Below are 16635 nucleotides of genomic sequence, written 5' to 3'. Positions count from 1 at the left end.
CGCCGCTCTGCGAGGGGGATAGGGGTGACCCCGGGCCCGATGCCCGCAGCTGAAGCTCGATTGTAGGTATTTATCTACTTAAAATGCTACGGGTACGGGCAGAGACGGCGCTGGAGCTGCTCCTAGCTCTCGGGGGCATGGCTTTGCACCGCTACGGCACGGTAACTGTCGTTCCTGTTGCAGAATCTGCGTCATAACGTTGGCAGAAGCCCACCCTCTTCTTCAGCATGGAAGAACAATTACGAGCATTAATTACCAAATCAGTCCCAACTGTAGCAGGCTTCAGAATAAAGTCTCTGGGAAGTCCAAAAGGGTATGTGTGTGAGGCTTTCTGATTTGGTTAGTTCTTATCTGTCTCTCTCTCACTGCCTGGGACCCTCTTTCCTTCCCAGATTGACCCCTGGCAGTGACCCATCCTTTTTATTTTCATCCCTCTGCAGGCAATTGTATTCAGACTTGAGAGAGAGACCCCAAGCCAGGGGTTACAGTGCTCTGAAGCACTGAGGAGTGCCAGTGTTGCTCAAACTGCTGCTAACAGACTCTGCTAAATCAATTTTGTAGAGTATACAGAGACACTTAAATATTCCTTCATAGATACAAAGTTGTTTTCATAAAACGCCAAGGATTTGGAGATTGTTTTGTTGGCTTTTTTTAATTGCAGATCTCTGGTCTGTAACAGGTGAGAGAATGAGGGGAGATGGCCTCAAGTTGCACCAGGATAATTTTAGGTTGGATATTGGGAAAAGACTTCTTTACAAGAAAGGGTAGTTAAGCACTGGAATAGACTCCTCCAGAGAGGTTGTTGAATCACCATCCCTGGATGTGTTTAAAAACCATTTGGATGTGGTGCTCAGGGACATGGTTTAGAGGTTGTGGTTGGACTTGATTGATGATCTTTAAGATCCTTTCCAACCTGAGCAACTCTATGATTCTCATCCGCTCCTGTAAGGAAGTATAACTATGGAGCCCATAATGACCTGTAGCTATTCTCCTCCTTACTTTGTTCCGTAACTTACCAACTTGCATTGTTACTGATGTTTATGAAACTGTAAGAAGAGCTGGATAATTAGAAACATATATGTATTTTTTTCCCACATGCAGGGAGCTCAGTTTTTAACAGAACTTGCCCCGCTCTGCAGGATATCCTCATCAGATGGAGAAGAATATACCATTTACAGGTAAAGATTTGTACACCCCCACCCCAATCCTGACATACTGTGCACGTTTACTGAGTCTGAATACTTTTGCAGTTGTATACGAGGGCGACTGATAGAAGTGAATGAAAATATTCTTAGCAATCCAGCACTTCTGCAAGAAAAGGTGAGAAGCTTTTTAGCTTTTAGCCTTTATTTTACTACTTCAGTGCTAACATCATTCTTCCATTTTAGCCATCAACTGAGGGATACATTGCAGTGGTTCTACCCAAATTTGAAGAAAGCAAGAGCATAACTCAAGGACTTCTGACACCAGAAGAATACAAGGAAGTTTTACTGAAACGTCAGAATTCTTCTTCAGGAAGTTAATTATACAGGCAGCAGCTGTGCTTGATGCTAAATAAGCTGCTTTTACATTTTATTTTTTTTTTTACATTTTCACTTTCATGGCATTGAAAGGTCTGTGTGTCTACTTATAAAAGTGGAACTTGACATATTTGTTTTATTCTTGTATGGAACAGTCAAAATAGTTTGTAGTTTGTATATTAAAGTCTGTTTTCTCTCACGGTCCTAGTACTACAGATTTTTTATATAAGCACAGATCAATTTTGGAGAGTGGTTGTGTTCCAGGGACCTCTTTGCTCCTGGCTCAATGCAAACATAACGCATAGAGAAAAAGCACAATTGAGCTGTTAGGTAATTTAGCCCCATGCTGTATTGGTTTGGCTTGACAAAGGTGAATTGAAAATAAAATGCAATAGGAGCCTGCCTACAATGAACAGATAACCTTGAAAACAAGCATTTCACACCAGGTTACATTTCCTAGCATCCTGAAGTCAAATAATGCCCTTTTTACAGAGGTTTCTCATAATCAGTATCTATTTACTTCAACTCTAAATGTAACTAAAGTCTATATGTAATGCTTCAGTGGTTCTACATGCAATTCAAATTCTGCTCAGTAAAGTTTAATCATAAAGGAAGCAACAACTGCCATCTACAGATAGAGACAGTGAAAGAAAAAGGGTTTCAGTTAAGAGTCTTAATCACTTAGAAGTACACTTTGGAAATAGGAATAATGTCAACAAAACTAAGATTCAGTGTCAAGCTCTCCCAAGAGTGTTTTTTCTTAGGACTGAACTTCACTGTAGTATAACTGTGAATATTTCAGTGCTTTAGGCCACAACCTTTCAGACTACATTCCTGAATGGGCCTCATAAATCCATAGACTGAATTGGGCCAGAGAGGAGTTTACAAACATCAGCAGTAGTGTTACATAGAGCACAGGGTTCTTTACGTGAAAGGTCTGTTAGCAGCATCTTTGGGTTGAAACATTCATTAAGACATTTGTAAGCATTAATTACAAAACCAGTATCAATAGTGAGCGTAGGAAATTCATTCACATTATGAAAATACATAATGATTACACTAGTTGGTGCTGTCATTGTTAAGTAACGGGACATCTATTAGATGTGACAAAGGTCAATAGGTTTAATTCAAATTAACCTGGTTTGACTTTCCACAAATGAAAGCAAAATTGAAACTTCAGCAAGTGTTATTTTCCCTAATGGAGCTTCTGCAATTTCTAAGTGCTGTAATTACTTGCTCTCTAAAAATGTCATTTTAGTTACGTGATTTTCCAAAGACTTGATTCCAAACATCTCCACTCTCCTTTCTGGAGCATGTGCATTTGTATTGGTTCGTGTTCTGCCTTCTTTCCACGGGGGAGCAGGCTTGAGATAGCCATTTCCTGCTTTGTTCTGTATACAAAGACAACATATTGTATAAAGCAAGCAAACATACACAAAAACAAACAAAAAATCCCAAGTTTAAAATACTGCAGACAGACCAAGTACTCACCTTTCTCATTAATTTGCTGCAAACTGGAAGAAGTTGACATAATAGAGTCATCACATTCCTTGTTTCTGAATGCATGCATCAACCTATACAAGACAGTTACTGCTGAGTAAGACCATTAGGCAACATGAGATGAAAATCTATTTTGAGCTTGAAATGAATACGAAGGACAAACAAATCCAATCTTTTCTAGTCTGAAGGTTTTGCCAGCCTGCTCAACTTCCTGTAGCGTTCATCATGCAGCAGTATCCCTTCTGTTAAACCAAGGCACGAGCTGTGAAGAAGGGAATGATGCACATCCCAGGAGAGGGAGCTAAAAATAATATTAAGAGAGTAATGTGTGTGTCTCAGAAATAAAAGCTCTCACTATTTAAGTGTGCTTCATCACAATTCTTCATCTGTTGTTGTTTTTTTGTTTGTTTGTTTTTTTAAAAACTTCCTTTTCAGCATGATTTTAGAAAGCAGTGCATCACAGAAGCCTTACTTTGATACGAGTTACATTAAAACTACTCAATTATTGGAACTTAAGCCTAAAGCACAGCACAGATCATTAAGTTTAGGCTGTCCAGAAACATTAATTTGATAGCCTTTAGCACTATGTACCTATAGAATCTGGAGCTCCCATTTAGTCTAGCTAGAGCATGTGGAAGAAACCGAGCAACAGCCCTCAGGTGCTCAGTTTGGGTTTGATTCCTCTGGATGGTGTGGCTGGTATCAGAACTGAGCTGCTCCTCCTACAAATCTCTTACGGAGCTAATCGGAAACAACAGCCAGGCACACAGGACATACCCTACTGCTCTTCTTAAGAAGTTCTGCTATTTGCTGCTATCATTTGTAGACCATTGTTATCATGGTAACAGTGCAGAAACTTTTATGGCAACTATGTACAAGTTGATGTAGAGCAAGTAATAAATTCTAGGCAGCTTAAGATGGACTCTACCTTTGGAGAAGCAACATGCATTTTAATAACAGAGTATTTGGGGATTGGAATTTATGTTTATCTAAAGCATCAATTACAAGATAATAACTAATTATGACAATGGCAGTACAAATTACCTTCATTAATACACTTTGAGCACTGAAGTCTTTCCTTAGTGAGTTACATTTCATACAGCTCATATTTCTTCAAATAAAGTTGTGTGTGTCACAGTAAAATAAATACCATCTCTCACTGAGCTGATAATTCTTAGTTTCACTATTACAGATAGGGGGTAAGTTGAGGAAAACTCTGAAGATCCCTGACAAAAGTCACCAGCAGTAAAAAGTAATACACAGTAATGGCACCCTACAGACAGGAGCATTGGTGTCTTGGGAAACATTTCTAACTCAACCAAAATGTTAATTTTGGTAATTTAAGAAACAGAAAAGATCTTCCCTAAATCCTGTTACACATTAATTCCCCAGCTCACATGATAAGCTACTGGTAGGAAAAAACATTGATATTACAGAATCACAAAATGGCCAGGGTTGGAAGGGACCTCAAAGATCATGAATCTCCAACCCCCTGCCACATGCAGGGCCACCAACCTCCATATTCAACGCTAGACCAGGCTGCCCAGGACCCCATCCAACGTGGCCTTGAACACCTCCAGGGATGGGGCATCCACAACCTCTCTGGGAAGCCTGTTCCAGCACCTCACCACTCTCATAGTAAAGAACTTCTACCTGACATCCAACCTAAATCTTCCCTCCATCAACTTAAAACCATTTCCCCTTGTCCTGATATTAATGATATGTCTGTGGCCAGTGGGCTAATTATATAAAATATGGATATCCATGCTCCCTAAAGAAAATAGTCACGAAGGCCTGAAGAGTAATGCTACCCTAACTATCCACCTGCATACTTCCATGTATACCGGGTGCCAGCTTGTCGTATTTTGCCTCTCTTCAAACTCTCAGCATGAATAATGGGGACAGGATAAACTTCCTTGAAGCCCCTCTCTGCTAATGGGAAAAAGAGTCCAGAAAACAATTGCACTGGGGCTGAAGAAGATCCCTTCTGACACAAGATTCTGCAGTGAATGGCTGGGGTTACAGTTACCAGTAAAAATGGGAGAAAACATTCTCATTAGGAGGAACAGTTCTTACTGTTCCTCTATACTTCTCCCATTAGCTTCTCGAAAGATGTGAAGAGCAAAACAGTACTTCAACTTGAGGTAAATTCCTCTATCCTCATAAAGAACAGCAACAATGAAGTACTGCATAGCAGAAAAGCTTAAATGCTTCCACAACATTATATAATTTTGTATATCTTAAGTTTTACCTCCTCCTGTCAATCCAGGAAGTTCATCTGTTTTGTATTTTATCAGGATCATAAACTAGTAAGTCTCTGTATTTCAAAACCTGTTAGATTTTATTTTCAGGCATAGGTAATTTTTATTTTACCTTTGTAAAAGTAGCGCTTTTACCCTGAACAGAAGTTTTTGCTGTTATCTGGAGCTGCTTGCATATGGGGATCAGTTTTTCAGCCTCCAACAGTAGCAAAGGTTTGTCATCATCATGTACCTGAAATGCATTTTAGAAAACAAAACCACTCATTGTTACAGACTCACTACTAAGTTAATGGAGAAAGCAACCAGCTTTTAAGCAGTATCATTGAAGCCATAAGCTGAATGCCTATCCTAGTTGCCATACATCACCTGATCAGAAAAGACTTGAAGAGCTGAAGCAAGCTTAATTCCTTCTGTAGCAAAAATCTGAAAGAGAAAAAAAAAAGTAGAAAAAAAAAGCACCACAGAAAATGAAGCTTTTTCATTTTGCTTCAAAAAATAGTTTATGAAAAAGTAAAAGAGTAACAGGAAATATTTGTGACAGTTGCACACATTTGTAGTTTAAAAATTTGCAGTGACTTTTGAAGTAAAAACACTAGAAATTGTTATATCCCCATGGCAAAATTGAAAGGTTTTCCCTTTACGTATGAAATACCTCCAACATCTAATTGGTTTTGCACTGGAGCAACTCACAAAAGTTTTGTGGGTAGATGACTCTCAGACGTATTTGTTGTGACCAGTCTCCTGTTAAATGTTCACACATCTTGGTAATGTCATTCTACGTTCCCTTATTTGGTTGCTTCTTTTTAGAATCATAGAATCATTAAGGTTCGAAAAGATAAGATTAGGTCCAACCTTCAACCCATTCCCCCCACGTCCCTCAGTGCCATATCCACACAGTTCTTGAACACCTCCAGAAACAGTGACCCTGACCCCACCACCTCCCTGAGCAGCCAGGCCACGGCCTCACCCCTCTTTCTGAGAGATTCTTCCTAATATCCAGCCTGAACATCCCATGGCACAACTCAAGGCCGTTCCCTCTCATCTTATCACTGTTACCTGGGAGAAGATGCCGACCCCTACAATGCCACAACCTCCATTCAAGGTCATTGTAGAGCGTGATAAAGTCTCCCCTGAGCCTCTTCCAAACTCAACAGTTCCAGTTCCCTCAGCTGCTCCTAATAAGACTTGTACTTCAAACCTTTCACCAGCTTCATGCCCTATCTTCTTCCTCCCCTAGAATACCATTGCTCAGACTAGGATGGAGTACTTGTTAACATCATTAGGAACTGAATTAAGTGACATAGTGAAGAAAACTATCACATTAAAGGCAACTGTATTTCCCACTTGTAACAGGAATCTCAGTTTAAGTAGCGCTGTCTTAATTAAGCACCTACAAGAACACTGCAATGTGAGCTTTCAGGAAGTACCAGAGTTATGCTGCTTAAAACCTACAGTTGACAATTTTTGATACACTGTATTGATGTATAAAGAATCAAAGTGTTAAATTTGCATTCTGTTCTTCATTCATAATCCCTAGCTTCTACTTTGTTAAAAATGTATTACCTCTGCTTGATGAAATAAATCTTGAGTAGTTTTCAGAAGTCCTTCTCCTCTGTGGGAAGCAATGAAAACAGATTACGTGCCACGTAGAGACTGCAAAATATTTTGCCTGCTACATGCACAATTTATACTCCCTCACACACACAAGGGGAGAGGAGAGGGGGTGACTATACAGACACATCTGTAGCAGCAGTAAGCAGAACACTATCCCTAAATCCTTGTAGGATATTTTGTACTGTATCTATCCTCTTGATAGAGGCTGTCTACATCTCTCAATATGCCTCACATAACTCTTAAATAAGTACGTGGCATTATAAATGTAAAAAAGCATTTCCGAGTATTTAAAAAGCAGCAGTCAAAGCTTTCTTAATAGAAACCTGCATGTTGTAGTAGCCATACATTCTCAGCAGCTAATGTTCCAGCACTTTCCTTCCATTCTCTTTGAATGAAGTGTACACTGATACACTCTTTGATGTTTAGGTTCTGAAAGGGAATCTGATTTCATTTATTGATTAGAAAAGAGGCTGCATGCTCCCCTTCCCGTGCCAGAAACTAAGCCTCTGTTCTCTTCTTCAGTGAAGCATTTCTGCAACACATAAAAGGATCTAAAAATCACAAGAATATGAGAGGATACGCTAAAAGCACACCACATACATTGTCATTACCTGGTGAATAAATACATGGAGTAGGCCATACTTGACATGCCTTGCCCATGTTGCACAATTTCATTCTCTTGGTCCTCCCATTTCTCTGTCTCAGAATCCACCTCAGATGTGAGCAGATGCAGTTCTAATCCAAGTTTTGCAATTTTTGCCTGTTCCTGTAAATGTTAAGAATATTTTATACATATGAAAACATGTTCTCCAGACAGGAGAAAAAAATAATTGGAAGAACTTTTACTAAAACAATAGCATCTTACCTCAGTATCTAGTTTGACTGGCTTTAGTGTTTTCAGATTTGCATTATGCTTCTGTTTCAAACAAAAAAAATAATTTTTAATAAAAAGAATTGATAATTATTTTTTCTAACAAATGAAAAGAGATGGCTGTATACTTCAGACTTTGCAGGAGAGTTCCAGCAGTTCACACAAACTTATTTACAGAAGCTGAGAACGTGTTCTGATTTGCACGTCCTTTTGAAATGGAAAGTGCAGCCAGGGCCTGTACCTCCAGACACAGGTTTCAAGGAGAAGACCTCTTCCACAATTCTCAGGCTTGTGCCTCTCCTCTATCTCCTCCCTCATGCAGTACCATCTTTTCCTTTTACCTTCAAAATCCTAAGCACTAGTTACTGTTGAACAGTCATAATCAAGTACAGCTGCACTGATTTTCCCAACAAATATCACACTGCTGTATCAGTGACTTGAGACTAGCTGAACCTTCCAAGCTGAGCTGGGGTACATGTAAATGTTGGCATGACAACGTAACTGATCCTTCCGTGTCAGTCTGCTGAAGTAGCTGGAAATGAGTCTTTGAAATTTTTTTTTTTTCTTCCATTCTCTTATTTAAGTCTTCAGCTATCCAAAATATGTCTGACTGCAAGCCAAACACTGGCTCAGATTAAATGATAATTAGTGGTACTGACGTGAGCAGAATATCCAATACGGCAGAGCTTGCAAACCGCATAACAGATAGACACTGCAATATAGCTGATCTGTTGCAAATTAATTTGCATGTTCAGAGAAAGCAGCAGTTCCAGGCTTTTGCTTCATGTGCTGATGCTGTCACTGTGCAAAGACAACAGAAACTAATATGGGAGCCGTAGTCCACACTCAGAAACCACAGTGGAGTACAGGGAACTGAAGAGTATAAAATTGGTGTCATAGCTTGGAGAGGTTTGTGTGAACCACTAGAGGAGGTTGGAGGACAAGAGTGCAGAGTTGGAATCCTTGCCTGAGGATCTAAAGAGAGCTGCTATTAATTAGTGGGAATACTCAGACAAATTAAGCCAAGGAATCCCTGCCAGAGGAAAGTGGGAACCACCACCCATTGTGAGTAGCGTAAGAAACACAGCTCCAGGCGTGGTCTCCATCTCTGACTTGAGGAATCTAAGCAACAATGAAATACTGCTTTTATGTTTCTGCAGCAGTTTGCTGCTCAGACTTCAGCTGCTATGCCATTTCTTTTTCCTATCCCCACATTTTTAATAGCTCTGGATCTTCTCAATATCTACCCAGATGTAATTTCTGCCAATGTATTAGAACAAATGGGACAAGCTGTTCTCATATCAAAGGATTTTGAAGAAAAAAGTGCACAGGCTGATGCTCCTAATTGTGATTTGATTATATTTTTACAGATGCAGTTCAAGAAATGTCAGTTTCAAGGCAGACTCTTGAAGAAAAATACAAAGCCAAGCTAGATTTCTATCTACATACAAATTTTGGACTACAAGGTCTGGGAAAAATTTAAGCTTCTGAGTGAAGGGCATTCAACAAAATCAGCACATGACTTTATCTACAAGTAACTAAAGAAGCCTCAGAATGTTTGTCATATTTGTAGTTTTCTCCACTCTAGTTTTCACTTTCTCTATTTGAATAGAAAATTTGGTTAAAAAAACCTAAAAATTATCTGAACATTTGCTTTCAAACCATGATTTGAAAGCTAATACTATAGAGAAAAATACACAAGTGCATTAAGTGCTACTACTGCTCTGTCCTCAGCTAGGACATTTCAGTCTGGGATGTCATTTGTAACCAGCAAGCAGCACAACTGCAATTAAAAATGTAAAAAAAAAATGTATATTAATTAGATCTACAGGAGCAGTACAGCTTCCATGCAGGGACAGCTTGGGCATCAGCCATAGAGGGCAGACCAACTCCCCCAGCTCCATGCATCTTGGAGAAGATCCATGCAACCTTTTAGAGACAGAACTGTTTAAATCTTGAGGACAACATTTTTCTGAAAGCATCTTTAAAAGGCATATGAACTGATATGTGGGAAAGTCACTTAAAGCATCTAAGTTTTGGCTGAAGTTCAGAAGCTACGTAGCTCAGCCAAACCAGGACAAGCCCACAGGGATGAAAACCCCAACAAAAGCCACTGAACCAATCTATTTTTTCAGTCTCAGTATTTAGTTCTGTAACTGTGAAGTTCATTCATGCTCACTCAGTCTAAGACTATACCCTATTTAAACCCGCAGACTGGATTTATGGTGGGTCACTCTCTTTTCAAGGGTCAGAAGTAACGTATTTGAAGCCACAGAATTGCACAACAGCAGGAGATGGAGACAGGCATTCACTTCACACCCAAATTCCTCTACACCAGAGGTTGAAGGAGAGAATGAAGAGTGAAACAAGCTAGAAAGTGCAGTAAAATCTGAGATCACTCTTCCCCTTTTTCCTCGCAGCAAAAAGATTCAATATGTAACAAGTGAATCAATGACTGATTACAAGGTTTAAGTTTCTTAACACAGAGTTGCTCTCGGAAACAATGTAATACCAATTAGCGTCAGCTAAGGATATAAATTATCTCACAACTAAACCTCTGCACTATAAGCATTCAGGATCAAATACGGAAACAAGAATCCATTATTTGAGGAGTTAAAAACATGCTCATACATATCTAGTATCTATTTGTTCAAAATAGGTCAGTTCAGACAACCATGCAAAAAATTCAAAGTACCAAGACTTATCTTACAGTGCATTGCAGTGTATTCTCACTATTTTAATAGTGACAATGCATTTATTATTACACATCATTAGTGTTAAGCATGTGGTGAAAATGTCACGTTAATAAACAGGGATTAAAGCTCACCTATAAAGTAAGTGATTAAATTGTGTGATTAATTAATCCAGCTTTCTGTGTTTTTGTTTAGCCAGCAAGTCAAGGTGTACGTTACCAAGGTATTGCTTTGTCCTCATTAAATGCAACATGGAAAAGCCAACTGGTTAGCAGTATATGATGTAAACAGAACAATCTCAAGAGCAACTTACCCCTGGTCTAGGCAGTGAAAGGTAGACACGCTTCTCTCCTAGAAGAACACACATATTTACACCAAAATTCATACGCAAAATGTAATCAGTAGGACTGCATGACTTATTTCAGCCTTCCTCAAGTTTCAGTACTGTATATAAACGTGAATGACTTACCTGTAACTCTTTGGATATTGCAGAGAATTGCCATTCTATCTTACGCTTCCAGAGAGACACACGTCAAGAACCTCTTACTGTTTAGATTTTAGCTCTCAGTAACAGGCACTTAAATATCTGAACAGCTTCACTCTTTCAGATTTCTAGTCCCCAGCATGCAATCCTGACTAAAGAAACTCTCTCCAGTGACTGAGCAGCTATCACTACCTGTGCCAAATACTGTGGTAGTTCCACGTAAGGCTTTCCTTGGCCTCAGATGGCATAAAATTTGCAGTAGGCAAAGCCACTAAGGAGAGATATCTAAGGTCTGTCTAAAGTAACAGCAATAAAACCCTCACATTATAATGTATGATGTGTATCCCATCTGTACTGTATTTTATAAAGTAAAGAATTCTATTGCATTTTACACACTTGCTGAATTATTTCCTATATCCCCCAGGTTCTCAGTCATTCTAAGTTCAAGCAAAGGAAACAGAGGAAAATATCCTCTAGGCATCAATTGAAAACGGATGAGGTTTATTGGCAGGAGACAGTGCCACAGCTAACAGCCTACAATTAAAGCTCCAGTTATCAGATGCTTTAGATATCTGTAGTTACATTTATTCAAACGTAAAGAGGAAAGCCTACTAAACAAAAATTAAATAAAATTCTTACAGCTCATGAAAAATAGAAGTTGTTTGAAGAAACAAAGGGCTAAGATAATGGATATCACTATCACGTTTGCTTGGAGATAACACAGCTGGACAAGGAATGGACAAGTAACAAACCATCATTACTATTTCCTCCTCTTGCATCAGCTCCTATAGAAATTCCATTCTGAGTCTTCTGAAGATAGTTGTTATGCATTCATGATTTTTCAAAGTATGTTCTTTACCTTCTGACACCTGAGCTCTGTGTCTAGGCAACTGGCTTATTTCAAACAAAACTCAGTGAATTGACAAGTATCCCTCAATCCACTTGACAAAGTTGGATTCTTCCCTTCTGAGATCACCTCTTCCTTCTTCACTCAGTTTTTAAAAAATGAAAAAAGAGCTATCAGGGCACAAACTGCCTAACTGTTTTTCTTAGAATGCAGTTTCTCAGTTTAATTTCCCCCACACACACCAACATATCACATTCCTCAATAAAGACTGACAAAAGTGATTTATCACATTCTCTGTATCAACACATCAACTAAAGGGGATATAACAACGTATGTAAGAAGTACCAAGAAAAAAAAATAATCTTAAGTTTGAACTGCAAAAAAAAAAAAACACAACTCTCTCTCTAGTAAAAACCTACTGTGTCCTATTGAAAAGAAAGTTCCAAAACCCAGAAAGCTTTGACATGAGATGAATACTGAAAGGAGAGACACACAAGAGAGGTGAACGCACAGAATTACGGCAACCAAATCAAAGGAAGAAGAAAGTGAATGAGAAACAGTGCTTTCCTTCTTCTACCAATTCCCCTCATTTGGTTTTGGGAGACTGAACTGTTGACTATATTCAGCAAGATGATGATCTGACTCTATTTCTTGAGAAAAAAAAACAAAACAAACAAACAAAAAAAACACAACGCATTCTCCCCACCCCCAAAAAAGACTCATAGATACTGTTCTTTACAGAGCAGACCAACACAAGGCAGAGATAATCTGCCTTCAACATAAAATAGATCTGCATTGGTATAATAAACCAAATTCAATATTTGGTTTCCATAACAGAAGGCACAATTTTCATGTATTTAATTTCCATATTTTAGAAGTTAGATGTAGACTAAAATATTAGAAGATTCTGTCATGTTATGTTCTTTCTGTCATTCATTCCTGCCTGCGTTTATTTTCTCTAATGTTTTTTTTCTGGAATGTTTAAGAAAATCATTTTTACTATTCCTATATACTCCTTACATTCCACTTTCTTATAGTTCTAGTCACATTTTTCCATCCATAATTTCTAAATCTTAACTTCTAAATGTTGCTTTTGATCTCATTTCTCATCTGTAAGGATGGCTTTGCCTTTCTAGAATTCTGATGTCTAAAGTTAGGAACTGCATCCCCTATTCATCAACTTTCACAAATCTTCCTTTCTGCCCACCTTTGTTATCTCCAGAAATCATTCTCGCATTTATGATCAAGTTACAAGGAAGGATACAATCAGAGGAGTATTCACATTATTTTTCAACATATTGTAACCACACCTAAAGGGGGATGAAGACAGGCCAACACTGGATCAATAAAAGATACTTTCATTAGGCGATTCACCTCAAAGTGCAAGAGCCTCAAATTTAAATGCCTTGTCTAAAACAGTTATCTTGGGCTTTCTGTGTAGTCACTGGGGAGAAGGCAGCCACCCTCCAACAACAGAACCAAATCTCCTCTTTTACATGAACTATCTCTACAGGTGCCCATCGCACCCCTTAGCTCATACCAGATATACGATATTTCAAAAGACATGCAGTGTGCACGAAGGGCCTCCTCACCACTGTATTAAACGGTGGTTTTGGATTAAGCAAAAGAAATTCGTATCTATCTCACTCTATAGCTCTGCATAGCACAGAGAGATAATAGGCAAGGAGTTGATTAGCAGAAGACAAGTTTATACAGTGAGAATCTACAGTAATCATAGAAATGCTTGTTTTATTAGATGTGTCCAGCACATTTAGTTACCATTCAAATTTTGCCTCTTAAACTGTATTCTGTACTCTCTAACAAAGCCAAACATTTTGGTGGTACAAAAATACAAGATTTTAAGCAAAGGAGAATAAAATATACATGTACACACACACACACACACACACACACACACACACACACACACAACCTTCTTACTGTAATTCTTTCATTACATGCCATCGCAGTTCTACTATAAATAAAGCACTTTACACTGTCGTCTAAAATAAAGATATTTTTTACCAACATCAAGACAAGTAGCATGAGTTAAAAGAAAATAAAGTCTTATAAAATACTCCACTTCATTGGAGAGGAGAATGACATTCACAAAACCTTTACAATCTCTTAGCAAATAGATATTTTAGTCTATTTTATTAATTGGGTTATCTGACAAGAGTTACTTCTTGTCAAAGAGTTAATGTCAAGAGAAAATAGTGCTCAATAGGGAAGAAAACTTTGTAGAAGACTGGTGGATATAGTAGATCGAAGTTACTTCTAAGGAGATAACTGACAGTTAATATGCAACAACTCAGATTCATAGGGAGAGAAATCCCTTTAGCAGGCTGGGCCATGAGACAAGAAATAGAGAGACAAGCATCCTTCTGGTAACACAAAATGCAATGTAGCTAAAGCAATATAAAGTATACAATGCATGCTTAATATTTTACCTAGAGGAATGTATGAACACTACATGCTGAAGGAATGACTGAAGAAACAAGAGACACTGAGACAGACCCATCTGCCCATACCCAGCAGTCTTCATTGTATTCAGGCCTAAGCATACACTAACAGGCTCAGCAACAACTCCTCATCCTCTTCTCTCTCTTTCAAGCAACAGTATTAGGGAAGCCTTGTGAAATAATGTTCTAAAGAGGCCAGAGAATATCAGTTTGTGGAAAACGTCTTATCTGCTGTTATCAACATTCACAAGAGAGTGGAAAGTTACAAACTACAAGGAGGTGCTGGGAATACACTGTGCCACTTCAACAATTGTTTGTTTTGAAAGCCAAGTGTATGTTTCCCTGTGGCTGCAAGGGTCTTCTCTTGGTAATTACAGTAATACTTATATGCATATAAACATACATATAGAAAGGTTATCAGTCGTTATTGCATAAATGTGAAAAAATAAATAACAGAATAATCAGCCCTGCAAATTCCAAATGGATTACAATATATTAATATTAGTCTAATACTATATTCTTATCACATTCTATAAAATGTAATGTATATTTAGAGAAAATTAATACATCCTTGGCTCCCAAAACAAAAAAGACACTGGAAATAAAAAAGTCTATCAATAGCATCTCTGATTTAGTAGATTATTATGTATTTTATATAACATTCCAGAGCAAGGTGGAAGAAAGAGATAACAATCACATATTTCCTGAATTCCCAATAACATGTGCTACCCATAGTTATTGTAAATCCAGCCTGAATTTCATCACCTTTTTCTTTTACAAGCCTTCAGACTCAGACACACATTCACCTAGCAGCAACCAGCAGCAACAATGTGAGCTATTACTGCCCCGCAGTTTCTTGTTCACTGATCTCACAACAAACTGCCAAAGAAGTGCTTGTGTGATCAAGAATAGAAAGTTAAGCAGCCAAGATAAACTCTAAAAATGATAAAGTTTTCTGTTAATAACAAGTTGAAGTATTATATCATTGATAAAGTGTCATCTAACCTGAAGAAGGATTTACTTTTTCCCCTGTATCTTAGGCACAAAAGCCTGAAGTCCCTGTATTTAACTAAATTTGAACTTCTTAACCTGAGTGATTTTCTTAAAAATACAAGACATTCAGAATTGTTATATCTTACATTCTATCTGTACGCAATTGTACTTTAAAGACTGAAACAAACACACAGCCACAAGATGCATGTCAGGCTACATTTTGGACATCATTTGGAAAAAAAATATTTTTGATAAAAATATTAAAAAAAATAGCTTCCATTTATCGAGAGAACCTACAAGTAAACACACATCTGTTTTGCATAATTCCCCTGTTCCCTTCTACATGTTGTACAAATACCAGTAAACTTACCAACCAGAGAAAATATCCCAAGATTGTGCAGAGTCATCAGAGATTCCATCCAGGAGAAAGGACAGCAGTTTAAAAATTAAATAACTACATTCACTACATTGTGAAGTAAATACAACACAAACTGACAGAACAGAATATACATATGTATATGTATTAGCCAGAAAAAGGAAATAAAGTAACCATGCCACTCAATTAATGTGCATCTTGACTGTCATTAACTAATATGCCATAGTCAAACCAAAAGGTGGGATGAAAGTCTACATCTCTAACACGTGGGCACCACTGGCAAAGAGCTGTGCCAAATATTTGGAGTACTTGGAAAAGTTCAATTTTACAGGAACTAATCACAGTGCAAGAAGTTAAACATACTTGATTTCACATAAACCAGGCCTTTACATTTCTGGCTATCTTTTCTTTGAAAAAAAAAAAATCCAATAAGTGCTTCAATTTGACATCTGCACACAACCAATGTATTTGAGTATTACCACTTAGAATTCACACTGCTGTAAGGGATATGGGACCAGTTATTGTGCTGCTCTTAAGAAAGCAGTATTTCTTAAATTACAGCTAAAATTCTTCTTTGGTTAGGAAACTACATTTTTTTATTTTTATGTAGCATTCTTACCTCTTCTTCCTTCGAACACATCATTGATTTCTCTTAACAACACTGACATGTCACTCAGTTGAGACTCCCAGGCCTCACAGAACACCTCAAGATTTTCTTTTGCAATCTTGCTAGATGGATGTAATGCTAGTGTTTCTGCAGCAGAAATTATCTGGACAGAGAATAAAATATTTGTTAGTGGAAGACATCTTGATAAACAGCACTGCACGTGAATTAACAAATGCATTCATAGGAAAAACACAAAACTTAAACTGTCACTATGAAGTTTTTGTGGCGTTTTCATTTGACACATGCAAGTTTGACGATCTTCCTTGTGAATGCTTTTAGCTAACATCCAACACTGAAATGCAACTATTCTATAGGGTTACTTCAAATAGTTCAACATGATGTCTCCA

General features: G+C 38.0%; 2 protein-coding genes across 2 annotated transcripts in view; one reads left to right on the top strand and one right to left on the bottom strand.

The window, feature by feature from the left end:
- The first annotated feature begins 6 nt into the window (after positions 1 to 6).
- Positions 7 to 1719, top strand: ABITRAM (actin binding transcription modulator). The gene is made up of 5 exons (XM_010708635.3): positions 7 to 62; positions 184 to 313; positions 1102 to 1178; positions 1251 to 1320; positions 1389 to 1719. The coding sequence occupies exons 1-5, from the start codon at positions 40 to 42 to the stop codon at positions 1521 to 1523; spliced, it is 435 nt and encodes a 144-aa protein (XP_010706937.1). The 5' UTR covers positions 7 to 39; the 3' UTR covers positions 1524 to 1719.
- Positions 1576 to 16635, bottom strand: part of LOC100548949 (alpha-catulin) — a 33586-nt gene continuing 18526 nt past the window's right edge. Inside the window, 10 exon segments of the mRNA XM_019614311.1 lie at positions 1576 to 2911; positions 3012 to 3073; positions 3076 to 3094; positions 5394 to 5513; positions 5648 to 5704; positions 6845 to 6893; positions 7507 to 7661; positions 7761 to 7811; positions 10773 to 10810; positions 16241 to 16391. Coding sequence (XP_019469856.1) covers positions 2750 to 2911; positions 3012 to 3073; positions 3076 to 3094; positions 5394 to 5513; positions 5648 to 5704; positions 6845 to 6893; positions 7507 to 7661; positions 7761 to 7811; positions 10773 to 10810; positions 16241 to 16391 — 864 coding nt within the window. The 3' untranslated portion in view covers positions 1576 to 2749.

Source organism: Meleagris gallopavo, chromosome 3 (genome assembly GCF_000146605.3).
Source record: "Meleagris gallopavo isolate NT-WF06-2002-E0010 breed Aviagen turkey brand Nicholas breeding stock chromosome 3, Turkey_5.1, whole genome shotgun sequence".
NCBI lineage: Eukaryota > Metazoa > Chordata > Aves > Galliformes > Phasianidae > Meleagris > Meleagris gallopavo.
The sequence above is the reverse complement of the archived record's forward strand: the minus strand, read 5'-3'. Positions and strand labels throughout refer to the sequence as shown.

Coding starts and splice junctions, on each gene's coding strand:
- ABITRAM (XM_010708635.3), top strand. CDS start 40: ATGCCCGCAGCTGAAGCTCGATT. Junction 314..1,101: donor TCTCTGGGAAGTCCAAAAGG/GTATGTGTGTGA, acceptor TCCCACATGCAG/GGAGCTCAGTTTTTAACAGA. Junction 1,179..1,250: donor GAAGAATATACCATTTACAG/GTAAAGATTTGT, acceptor ATACTTTTGCAG/TTGTATACGAGGGCGACTGA.